Source organism: Megalobrama amblycephala, linkage group LG21 (assembly GCF_018812025.1).
Source record: "Megalobrama amblycephala isolate DHTTF-2021 linkage group LG21, ASM1881202v1, whole genome shotgun sequence".
NCBI classification, from domain to species: domain Eukaryota; kingdom Metazoa; phylum Chordata; class Actinopteri; order Cypriniformes; family Xenocyprididae; genus Megalobrama; species Megalobrama amblycephala.
The window spans coordinates 21,614,415-21,626,616 of NC_063064.1; the positions used below are offsets into that span (position 1 = coordinate 21,614,415).

Below are 12,202 nucleotides of genomic sequence, written 5' to 3' on the forward strand. Positions count from 1 at the left end.
TTTAAATAGTTAAATATGTGACTTAGTTACTTTTTTGAATATGTTGACTACACTGTTACAAAAACTGGTTCTAATGTGTGGTTTTCAATAACACTTTCTTCACTGGAAATGGATCAAAAATCACCGTGAGTCAATGGAACGGTTGATGCGGTAGGGGGCAGTGCAAAGCACTATGAGCCCATTTGTCAACAAGAAGCAAACCAGGCGTCGGAAGTGACGTGAAATCGCATTGTGGTTTGTTGATGTTTGTGTCAAACTCTCGCTCGGTCGTTGTTACGAAAGAAAAACCTCGAAACTGAAAGATCTGTGACGACCGTATTATTTCACCGACACCTCGTATTATGTCAGGACGGGTGTAAATATACATGCAGCGAACAAACTGCTCATATACAAGTGTAAAAGGCCGTTTATTCTCTGTGTTGTAACACATAACAACACAAATCACCGCAAGCTGGCTAGCGATGACAATCCTCCCAAAGAAGAAACCGGCCTCTACAGCCGGTGGCGGTGATCATACGGACGAACCGGACAGACGAGGCGGCTCTGAGTCGCACCCTCATTCCCTCGCAGGACGATCGGGGTCCCGACCCAGGGCCTCTCCGCCGCCGTGGACATACCAGGCCACACCGCACACTTCCAGAGAGGAGCGGCGGATCGAAGCGAGCGCTCGCCCGCAGCCGGCCTCCCCTCAGCCCGGTACCGCTGGAGCTCCGGTCGTGCAGTGCGAAGGGAGCGCGAACTCGGTTGTGGTCGCAGGTCGTGTCGAGTTACCCTGCGGCGCAGGTGGTGTTGGAAGCTGCTGCTCGGGACCCGGACTCAGCAAGCGGAGACGGCAGGCGGTCTGCTCCAGCGGTTTGACAGGTGGAGGAGGTAGAGTGGGAGGCGGAGGAGGAGGAGGGGGCGGTAGTCCAGTCTCGGAACCCGAAGAGGGAGCTGGAGGCAACAACAGTGAGGATGAGTATGAGAATGCGGCCAGACTTCAGCTTGTGGACCCAGCCACTGTCGAGCAGGTTCAGGATATTGATAGTTTTCTTACTAGACTGCTTTCTGTGCCAGTTTGCATGACCCATATAGTCTGCTAAGAGCAAACTGTGCCTTGAAGGGATAGTTCATCAAAAAACAAAAATTCTGCTGTCATTTGTTCACCCTCCAAACCTGTTTGACTTTTGGTTGTTTTGAGTTTTTTTAAAATTAATTATTTCAGTTTTTGGTTCATTGTTTATATCTTAACTCTATTAAAGGGTTAGTTCACCCAAAAATGAAAATTATGTCATTAATGACTCACCCTCATGTTGTTCCAAACCCGCAAGACCTCTGTTCTTCTTCGGAACACAGTTTAAGATATTTTAGATTTAATCCGAGAGCTTTCTGTCCCTCCATTGAAAGTGTATGTACGGTATACTGTCCATGTCCAGAAAGGTAATAAAAACATCATCAAAGTAGTCCATGTGACATCAGTGGGTTAGTTAGAATTTGTTGAAGCATCGAAAATACATTTTGGTCCAAAAATAACAAAAACTACAACATTGTCTTCTCTTCCGGAATCCTTTCCATTGAATTGATTCCATTGAACTGATTCCACTGAATCCTTTCATCTGTCGGCGTTGGTAATGCACTTTTACGTCGCCGTGGTTGTTTTTGGTGAACTAACCCTTTAAAGCCCATTTCTAGTCAACTTTTTGCCACAGTTATGACAGCAAGTCTAAATTATGATTTATGACATAAAAAGTTGAAATTGTGACACAAAATCAACATAACCCTACATTAACCCCCAAAAACTGAAAGTGAATGGTGACTGGGGTTTTCGTTCATTCTTCTGTGGAAAATAAATGATTTTACAAAGCTTGTAAATGAGAATGAAATTTCCTTTTTTCCATTTCTGTTAATCTGTTAAATTGTCCAAACACTGTCTATTTTGGTGATTGGAATAAATGCTTTATATGTCCGCATTGTCCTATAATACACTTTTTCTTTCTTTCTTTTTCTTTTTTTGACCTACAGCAAGAAGAATGGTTTGAGAAAGCCTTAAGGGAAAAGAAAGGCTTTGAAATCAAAAAAATGAAGGAAGATGGAGCATGTCTTTTCAGAGCAGTTGGTAATATACATATTTTTAAATATTTCTATATAGCTTAAACATATTTTATTTCAGTTAGTTGCCAAGGAAGCATTTCTAATTTTCGTTTTAAGTGAAAAAGTTTTTCATGTAATATTTATATTTTATTTTATTTAAGCTTTATTTTGATTACCAAAAACAAATGTAATAGATTTAGTTAAAAATAAGAAATGTATAATTTTTTTTATTTAAGCTGATCAAGTATACGGGGACCAAGATATGCATGATGTGGTACGGAAGCAGTGTATGGATTACTTGGTGAGTTGGTTAAATATTTAAGAATAAATGATTTGCAATTAAAAAATAATTAGCTTTGAAATGTGAGTTTACCTCTTCTTTTAAATATTGACTGCTGTTGTGATTCACTGTTTATGCCTCAATTGCAGACGAAAAATGCAGATTACTTTTCCAGTTATGTCACAGAAGACTTCACCACATACATTAACAGAAAGAGGAAGAACAACTGCCATGGGAACCACATAGAGATGCAGGCCATGGCAGAAATGTACAACCGGCCGGTGGAGGTTTACCAGAATGGCGTTGGTTAGTTAATGTCTGTTGAATTTCTGCCATCTAATAGGCTGTGGTATATTTTAGGACAGAAGAGGAAATAACGTTTTTAACATTTTATTTGACAACTCCTATCTTGCAGAGCCAATTAATACGTTCCACGGCATACAAGAGAACAACGATGAGCCGATACGTGTCAGTTACCACAAGAACATCCATTATAACTCTGTGGTGAATCCCTACAAGGCCAGTGTTGGGGTGGGGCTGGGCCTCCCCTCCTTTAAACCGGGTGTAGGTGTTGTAAATAAGACACATAAATTCGAGCATTTATTTATTGAGGATTTTTTCTGCTAATGTATGTTATACTGTCTCTATGTAGTACGCTGACCAGAGTCTCATGAAAAATGCTATTAAGACATCCGAGGAGTCTTGGATTGAGCAGCAGATGCTGGAGGACAAGAAGAGAGCAACAGATTGGGAGGCCACCAATGAGGCCATCGAGGAACAGGTGGCCCGGGAGTCCTACTTGCAGTGGCTTCAGGACCAAGAGAAACAAGCAAGACAGGTATGAAACCATCCCACTGACCAAATCAAAGCAAGTTCAAACAACTTTGACCACTTTCCCTTTCTGCTTTTCCATTTAGCCTCGGAAAGCTAGTGCCACCTGCAGCTCTGCCACAGCCGCCACTTCTAGTGGCTTTGAGGACTGGGGATGCCGGTCCCCTCGACAGCGCAGCTCCGCCCCCTCTCCAGAGCATCCAGGCCCGGCTCACCCTGAACCCTCCGTCAAACCCCCCTCCCCAGCAGGAGCCTCGTTGGTTCTTCCCAAACCCCCATCACCATGTGCCCCAGGTCTGTATATGTATGTTTTCTTTGCTTGTGCTAATGCACACTTCTCGCTCGCTAACTGGTTCTTCCTTGATTTCTTCTCAAGGTCCAAGTCATCAGTCTTCTGCCAACTCTTCTCTGGTGTCTCTCTACCCAACCCTGGGCTACAGGACTCTAATGCAGGATATGTCACCTACTGCCTTCGGTGCGGCATTATATGCTTTAGTTAGAAATGTTTGTTGACTGATAATTATAATGTCTTTGTTAATTAAGTGTTTTTTGTTTTTGTTTTTTTAGGTTTAACAGATTGGGAAGATGATGATGTTCTGGCTTCAGTTCTGGCTGCTTCACAACAAGAATACCTCGATAGCTTGAAGAAAAATGCAATGCACAGAGAATCTTCTCCAGATTGCAGTTGATATATTGGACACAGCATAACTTGCAGCACAAACCATGGAACAGCTGCATTTCTTTATTTCAACACCATACAATGTTTCTTCCTCTCCCCTCCTCTTTATAAAACCACTGTATTCTGATCTTTCCCTGTTTTTTTTCTTTTTTCTAACCCATTTTCCTTAATTTCATTAAACTCCATGGACCTAGTTAGGTGCATGTTTAAATAAGCATTGTAAAATTAATATTAAAAATATCATCTCAACTGTTTATTATTATCAGGTGTTTTCATTATTTGAGCACAATAAATTATACTAATTAGTATATGAATGTTGAAAATGTTTTGATCTTTTTTTTTTTTTTCTAATTTTTGCTATATTGACCAATGCAGCAAAGGAAGCTGCAGGATGTTGGTTATATAAAGATAACCAATAAACAATTCAAAATCATACCTTGATGTTTGTACACTGTCAAAAGTATTTAGTGAAACTTGAGATTTCAGTATTGAACATCATAACATACCATAACACATATCCACACACTGCTACAATAAATATTATAATAAAAAAAGTTTGCAAAGTGTATATAAAAAAAAACAAAAAAGGTGAAATTCTCTCTCTCTCTCTCTCTCTCTCTCTCTCTCTCTCTATATATATATATATATATATATATATATAAAAAATTAGTGAATTGTAAATATAATCTATACATAGTAAATTATAGTGGATTATTTTCACTGATGGTCTCACACTTAAATGTACTTTTATTGTGTTTCATTATTGTCTTTTATTTTGAAATATGTCAACCGGAAGTGGTTGTGGATATTTGTTTTGCAGTGTTTTTAACGTCAAGCTTCCTGGAGCACCGGCGGCTGAGTCAGTTGCGTTGAGCGAAAACGAAAGGATGATCTTGGTTTTTAATCATCTTTAATAATTTATTCTCTTAGACATGAATGTGATTATGACGAGTAGTGAATTAGTTCACAAGAGGAGTCATTTATCGGGGAAATCGTTAGCTTTTCCCATAAATAACGTAGATTAGCTCGTTTCTGTCTTGTAATCTGGTTGATAGTTCTATGATTTTAACCAGTTCATGTTATCTAAAGCCATTCATTGTTATTAAACTATCTGCGGTAGAAGACGCGCGTGACGGTGTTCAAACTCCACGAGCGGTGCAGATATGGGATAACAGCAGTAATCAGATTAAACGTGTTAGACTTCACTCTTGTACATAAAGTACGAACCCTCATTAATTAAATTGCTTTTCTGATATATTTGCTGTTTGTTGGGTGTTATTAAGTCACTTTCTCAATTTAAATTCAGTTGTTTTGCATGTTGACATGGATCCGAGCAGTCAACAGAGTGGGAATATGGAGGAGGTGAAGATATTTGATCCATCCATTCTTCCACAATGTCTTGATCAGATAGGTAATGTTTTGGGTGGTGCCGTTTTATTACTAGTGTAAACTTGTGTTCTAGTGGGTAACATGCTGATGCAGACTCTCCTTTCCAGATATTGCTTATTCGGATAGTGATGTCCCATCAGAAAACCATTGTGTGAATGAAGATCACAGGATGCCTTCAGACCCAGAGGGGCTCTTGGAGTCAGCAGACCCTACATCAGAGGAGGGAAATCAACCACAAGAGCCTTCAACAGATATGCAGAAGCTCCACATTGATGATGACAGGTGTCTGTGTGCCGGTGGTTCGGAGACTGATTCTGGGAAAGCATCCGAGGATTCTGCATTAGTTGACAATGGCCACGATGACTCGGGTGAGTTTGTTGTAACCGTGTTAGCCCGGGGGAAGTTGGAAGAGCAGGGAATGGGTATGAAAGGAGCCTCGTCTCCTCTATCCGAGACCGGCACACCTCTGGGACCTCCCTCGCACAGGAATGAGGATGTGACGGCGGAGAGTTGGAGACAACACAGGAAGCATGTGTTTGTGTTGAGCGAGGCTGGGAAGCCCATTTATTCCCGATATGGAAGTGAGGAGGCTCTGTCCTCCACTATGGGAGTGATGATGGCTTTGGTGTCCTTTGTGCAAAGTGGAGACAACATCATTCGTTCAGTCTACTCCGGTAAGTGTCTAAATGATTGGTTTAAAGACCCTATGAAAGGAAAAGGGCATGCATTATTAGCTTGTTTATTAAGTCTTTCTCTTCCGGGAAAACAGACAGAAAATATTGATGACTCGTCTTGCACTCAGGGGCGTATGCAAATATTTGTCCAATCAGGTGCTCTCATAATGAGCAAGCTCCTCCATCTAATATCACATGATACTGACTAGAAAATCATGGATCTTTAAGTGTTTAAGTGGTTTGTACCAACTGTTTTTAGCGAGTAGAGCAGTATGTCGTACACTGGCCAGCCATTTAAATAGGGAAATGCTTAAGAGTCTATGATTGGATCATTATTTCAGTGATTATTATGTTTCTAGCATGTTATGTTTCATTTCTTAAATAACCATGTAGGAAGACACATCATGGCCATATTCCAGGATGACAATGTCAAGATTCATCAGGCTCAAACTGTGAAAGAATGGTTGGGTGGGAGCATGAAGAATCATTTTCACACATAAATTGGCACCTCTGAGTCCAGACCTTAAATTCATTGAAAGTCTTTGGGATGTGCTGGAGTAGACTTTACAGAGTGCTTGACTCTTGCATTGTCAATACAAGAAGACCAAAAAATTGATGCACCTCCTAAGAGGTGATCTATGAATCTTGACATTGTCATCCTGGAATATGGCCATGATGTGTCTTCCTACGTGGTTGGTTGTTTAAGAAATGAAAAGCTACACACTTCATCAATTAGAGTTTGAAGAACTGTTGCTAAACATATACAGAAACATTCAATAATCACTGCGATAATGATCCAATCATAGACTCCTAAGCATTTGCCTAGTTAAATCCAAAGAGCGTTTTTTTTTTTTTTTTTTTTGGCGGGCAGTATATAAAGCAAGTTTCTTTTTTTGTAAATCCTTTTGAACGAATTTTATGAACAATTACTCTTTTTTTATTATTATTATTATTATTTTGCAGAAAAAAATATGATACCAATGTATTTGACTCAACATTTTACCAAAATTTTTAAAAGTTATGTAGCTGTAGTTTTATAAGGAAAAAAGCTTTTTTCATTTTATTATATTTTATATAAAAACATACCTTTGTTCAAAAATTTGAGGTTAGTTTTATTAACTTAGGCTGCATTTATTTGATCAAAAATACACTAAAATTTTACAATATGATTATAATTTAAAATAATTGTTTTAATACATTTTAAAATGTAATTTATTCCTTTTGACAAAGTTGAATTTTCAGCATCATTACTTCAGTATTCAGTGTCACATGATTCATCAGAAATGATTCTAATAGGCTGATTTAGTGCTCAAGAATTTTTCTCAATTCTTCTTCATTATCAGTGTTGAAAACAGTTGTGCTCCTTAATATATTTGTGAAAATCATGATACCCCAAACTTGTGAATGGTAGTGTACACTGTTCACATTTGTGAAAACATCTTGCTAGCTGGGGCCTCATTTATAAAATGTTGTGCAGAAAGCATCCTAAATTTGATGTTACGATCACTTCTCAGATGTGCGTACATAAAATGAATGTTGTACACACAGTAAACGTGCGCCTCTCTTTCAGATGTGAAATCTATAAATCGTAAATGATCTTGAACTTGCACACAGCCGAATGGTTTCAGTTCACCGCGTTGTAAACGACACCTGATTAATGTCATTTACATATAATAAGATCACCAGCCATCATCCAAATCCTTTAGTTTAGAATGGTGAGCTGCAAGAATAGCTTAGATTTCCAAAAACCTGCAGTAATCTGACAAGGAAAATTGCGTACGTTTGCTCAGACCCTGACGTGGTGCTAAGCACTTTTCCACGTCAAAGACCGTTTTTATAAATCTGAGCGTTGGCGTGGATTTAAGCGTTCACACACTCTAAGATGAAATCTGTGCGTACGCACGCTTTATAAATGAGGCTTCCGGTGTCTTGTCAGACCAAAGAACAATTAATCATCTACCTAAAAAACTATGAATCCACTGCTTGAATAACTTCAACTGGTTTCTTCACTTGTGTTGTTCTCTCCTGATAGATGAGCACACGGTTGTGTTCATGCAGCGGGGTCCTCTGGTGCTGGTGTCCGTCTCCAACAGCCGTCAATCAGAGCAGCAGCTCCGTAACGAGCTGCTCTACGTCTACAACCAGATCGTCAGCATGCTCACTCAGGCCAGCATCACCCGCATCTTCGAGCACAAGAAAAACTACGACCTGCGACGTCTGCTGGCCGGCTCGGAGAAGATCCTCGACGGCCTCCTTAACCTCTTGGACTCAGACCCCAGCCTCTTACTCTCCGCTGTGCACTGTCTCCCCTTGGCCTCATCTCTCAGGGACTCCCTCAGTCAGATTCTCCAGAAGGCAATCACGCCCAACCTGGTCTTCTCCATCCTCATAGCCAAGAACCAGCTGCTCACCATAGTGCAAGAAAAGATGGTCATCGACGATGCCCGACTGGAGCCTGCCGACCTCCACCTTCTGCTGAACCTCATCGGGGCTTCGTCCGCCTTTCAGGCTGGGGAGATCTGGACACCCATCTGCCTGCCCAGTTTTAATCCTGACTGTTACTTTTATGCATACATCTCCTATCTAGACCCTCCTGAATGTACTGTTTGTCTGGTTCTTCTCTCCACCGATAAAGAGGCGTTTTATTCGGTGGCCGAGTGTAAGAGGAAGATCGAGGAGGCTATGCAAACACAGAATGCGCTGAACTCCATAGCAAAAGCTCACTCGTACAGCGTCGGTCAGGTGGGAGTGTCTGACCTCAGGCATTTCATGTACAAGCCCTTTGACGTACCAGACAACTATCGGCAGCTAACACAGTTCACCAGGTGAGTCGTTTGCATTGAGGATTGAGAATCTCATGAAACCTTTTGAGAACATGTCCAACTCTTATTTCATCCCAAAATGAGAACAAATAAGTAGTTCTATTTATACTTTAAGAAAATGAAGCCTTGTTTTAGAACCATTAAAGGGATAGTTCACCCAAAAATGAAAATTCTGTCATCACTTACTCGCCCTCAAGTAGTTCCAAAACTGTAGGAGTTTCTTTCTTCTGCTGAACACAAAAGAATATTTTTTTTGAAGAATGTTGGTTCCGTAGAAGTCAGTGGGGTCTGTTAGCTGTTTGGTTACTCATATTCTTCAAAATATCTTCTTTTGTGTTCAGCAGAAGAAAGAAATTCTTACAGGTTTGGAACAACTTGAGGGTGAGTAAGTGATGACAGAATTTTAATTTTTAGGTGAACTATCCCTTTAAGATCTGCATTTTCATGAGAGTTTACCAGGTTTGTTCCTCTAATTCTCATTATCATGATGCAAAAAAGTCTGCGGTTGAAAAACCGATAAATGCAGATATTAAAATTCTATTTTGTCTAAATAAAAAATGTAAAATAAATAAATAAATAAAACACTAAAAGTGCATTATTGTAATGTCACATTGTAAAATGTCTTAATTTTCTTCATTCAAGATATTTTTTTTTTTCTCTTGTGATATTTGGATAAAATGTGACCTGGATTTTTTTTATGAAATTAACTGTTATTTACTGTTTTGAACACCTTTGTGATTCATTGGATGTGCTGTGAATGATGCAGTATTGTTATTGCTAAAACTAAAACTATTAAAAGTTGTTTACATTTACTTGAAATAAAGATAAAATTAAATTAAATATTAATATTAAACAAAAATCTACCTGAAATAAAATAAGTTTAAGTACTAAAATTACTTAAACTAAAAATGAAATAAAAATAAATTAAAGCTAAGTAGAAAACTAATAATATTAAATATTGTAAAAATACTTTACAATAAGGTTTCATTATTAACATTAAACTAACTACTTTAGTTAACATGAACTAAGAATTAACAATACTTCTACAACATTTATTAATCTTAGTTCATTTCAACATTTACTAATACAGTATTAAAATCAATTTTTAACATTAGTTAATGCACTTTAAAATAACATGAATGTTAACAAAGATTAATAAATACTGTAACATGTATTGCTCATTGTTAGTTAATACATTAACTAATGTTGAAAAATGAGACCTTATTGTAAAGTGTTACCTATTACATAAACAATACATAAATAACATTGCTGTGATGTTTTACTTGTGTTTTCAATTGGCAACTTTTTTAAATAGATTTAGTCAAACACTTTGCAATAGGAGATAAAGCCTTTTACTAATGCTGCCCTCAGATTTTTCCTCAGCATCTCCACAAATAACGTTTGAATCTGTGAGCTTATTATTTTCACTGTAAACCTCTCACATATTTCCCAAATGAATTTCACAAAGGAGAGAAATTGAAAGCATGCTTTCTTCATTTATCCTATTGTTTGATACCCAGTGCATTGAATTTTATTGAGCGCAGTCTGTTTGTCATGAGATGTGCGGTACAATGTAAGACCACTAATATAATTTCTGAAAATATTGATGAATAAATGAGATCCCAAAGCACAAAGACATCATTGTTTTTCCTCTTTCTCCCCAGCCCAGAGATGGAGGCCCCTTACGCCTGTGAGGAGGAGCGGATGAGACTCCTGGACCTGTACAGAGACATGCACGGCCGTATCCACAGCACCTCACGCCCCCTCAAGCTCATCTACCACGTGGCCGAACGTGAGACTCTGCTGGCCTGGGTATGTGAATAGTAACTGCTGTCACATGCATCTGTTCTCAGTCCTCCGAGAGCAAAACATGTTGATGTTGTCCTTTCTACCTCGCCTGGCGCTTTCACATATGCTCTCCGGCAAGACCTTGAAAGATCAAGTTACCTTTAAGGCCTCTGAGCAGCAGTCAAAATTTGCAAATGCAGATTATGCAAATTAGGATTCCTGACCTTGCTCCAAATAGTCACGTTGCGATTGATTATTTGGTGGCGTCCTTGAAAATATTCTCAGGTTAATTACGAGTTGCCCGAAGCAAGTTAAGTCAATTTCTCATTCCAGGTCACGAGTAAATTCGAGTTGTACACGTGCTTCAGCCCCCTTGTCACAAAAACCTGTGCCATCAACGCCATCACCAAGCTGCTGCGCTGGATCAAGAAGGAGGAAGACCGTCTGTTTATCCGATACCCTCCGAAATACTCCACGACCCCCAACCCCAGTAAGAGCTCTAAAGGAGGTAAGAGTTCAGCTGAATTGGATTATGATTTCTTGGTCTTTTACAAGATTCCCTCTGTTTACTGACCATCTGCTTTGATTTGGTTTCAGATGGACACTGATCAGCGATCCAATCACTAAAATGGCAGGACGTGCATCTCTACGTTCAAACTTAACTCAGTTTAGTAATACAATGGAGATGATTCAACCAAATGATAATAATCCGCCGTGGGTTAAGAAGTTATGTAAAGCTGCTGTTTGTTTGTTTTTTGACCATTTGACAGACATCCTGGACTGGATCTGATTTTATACATTCAAGTAAAATAAAACATATTTTGTGAACATTATAAACACCAGAAACAGAGCTTTACGTAGCAAAAGGGCCAACAAATTGTGGATTTTCTCTTCTGAACTGGTGGCAATGACTGATTATTGAAGCTGTAACTGGATTGTTTTTTTTTTTTACATAATTGCATATAGATTAGAAAATGTTTATGCGATAAATTGATCAAATTTGGTGTCCCGATCTTTGAATCAAAATAATTTAGCTCTAATTTAGCATGAGCTGTGCATTGTCACATTGCACATTTTCTGTTTTTTCATTGTACTCATTGTGATGTATTCTTTTAGATGTTCGCTTTGACCTTTCGTCTTGTATGGTTTTGTGTTGGAAACCGAACAGACCAAACCTCGCTCCATTTTTAATTAAAGAAAGTGAGCTGAAACATATCAGATCAAAAAAAATTAATGTTCTTTCATTTCTGTTTTCAGTTAGGTTACTGCACAGCATGTGTAGTTTACTGTTGTTTATGATTTTTTGTTTCCTGTTAAATTTGCCAGTCAGGACATTTTACTCTTCTGGCATGTGCCGTATGACGTCATCAAAATCATAAGATGAAGATCACCATAATATGTAGGTTTAAACCACTGGACATAATAGGAAAAATACTCAATGTATGATATTTGGAGAACAATATACTTGCAATTTTCTCTCGTTTGTTTTTCTGGGGGAAAAAAAAACAAAAAAACATTTTTATTCAAGAGGAATAATATATTGGTGCTGTAATAAATCTGAGGTTGCTCAAAGTACATCTTGTATTTTGAAATCTTATTTACTGCCATGATTGCTAAATTTAGTGCGAGTAATAGATCAAGATGTGTTGCTCAAGTTGAACTTGTAAAC

General features: G+C 38.7%; 2 protein-coding genes across 2 annotated transcripts; both read left to right on the top strand.

The window, feature by feature from the left end:
• Window positions 1-201: 201 nt before the first annotated feature.
• Window positions 202-4,168, top strand: otud5b (OTU deubiquitinase 5b). The gene is made up of 9 exons (XM_048173290.1): window positions 202-1,010; window positions 2,002-2,095; window positions 2,307-2,371; window positions 2,500-2,656; window positions 2,766-2,914; window positions 3,003-3,188; window positions 3,268-3,475; window positions 3,558-3,656; window positions 3,749-4,168. The coding sequence occupies exons 1-9, from the start codon at window positions 462-464 to the stop codon at window positions 3,868-3,870; spliced, it is 1,629 nt and encodes a 542-aa protein (XP_048029247.1). The 5' UTR covers window positions 202-461; the 3' UTR covers window positions 3,871-4,168.
• A 496-nt stretch (window positions 4,169-4,664) lies between these two features.
• On the top strand, window positions 4,665-12,108 carry mon1bb (MON1 secretory trafficking family member Bb). Its single transcript, XM_048173289.1, has 7 exons — window positions 4,665-5,079; window positions 5,167-5,271; window positions 5,357-5,923; window positions 7,956-8,748; window positions 10,410-10,557; window positions 10,867-11,041; window positions 11,131-12,108. Exons 2-7 carry the CDS (start codon window positions 5,184-5,186, stop codon window positions 11,139-11,141), a joined length of 1,782 nt encoding a protein of 593 aa, XP_048029246.1. The 5' UTR covers window positions 4,665-5,079; window positions 5,167-5,183; the 3' UTR covers window positions 11,142-12,108.
• The last annotated feature ends 94 nt before the right edge of the window (window positions 12,109-12,202 follow it).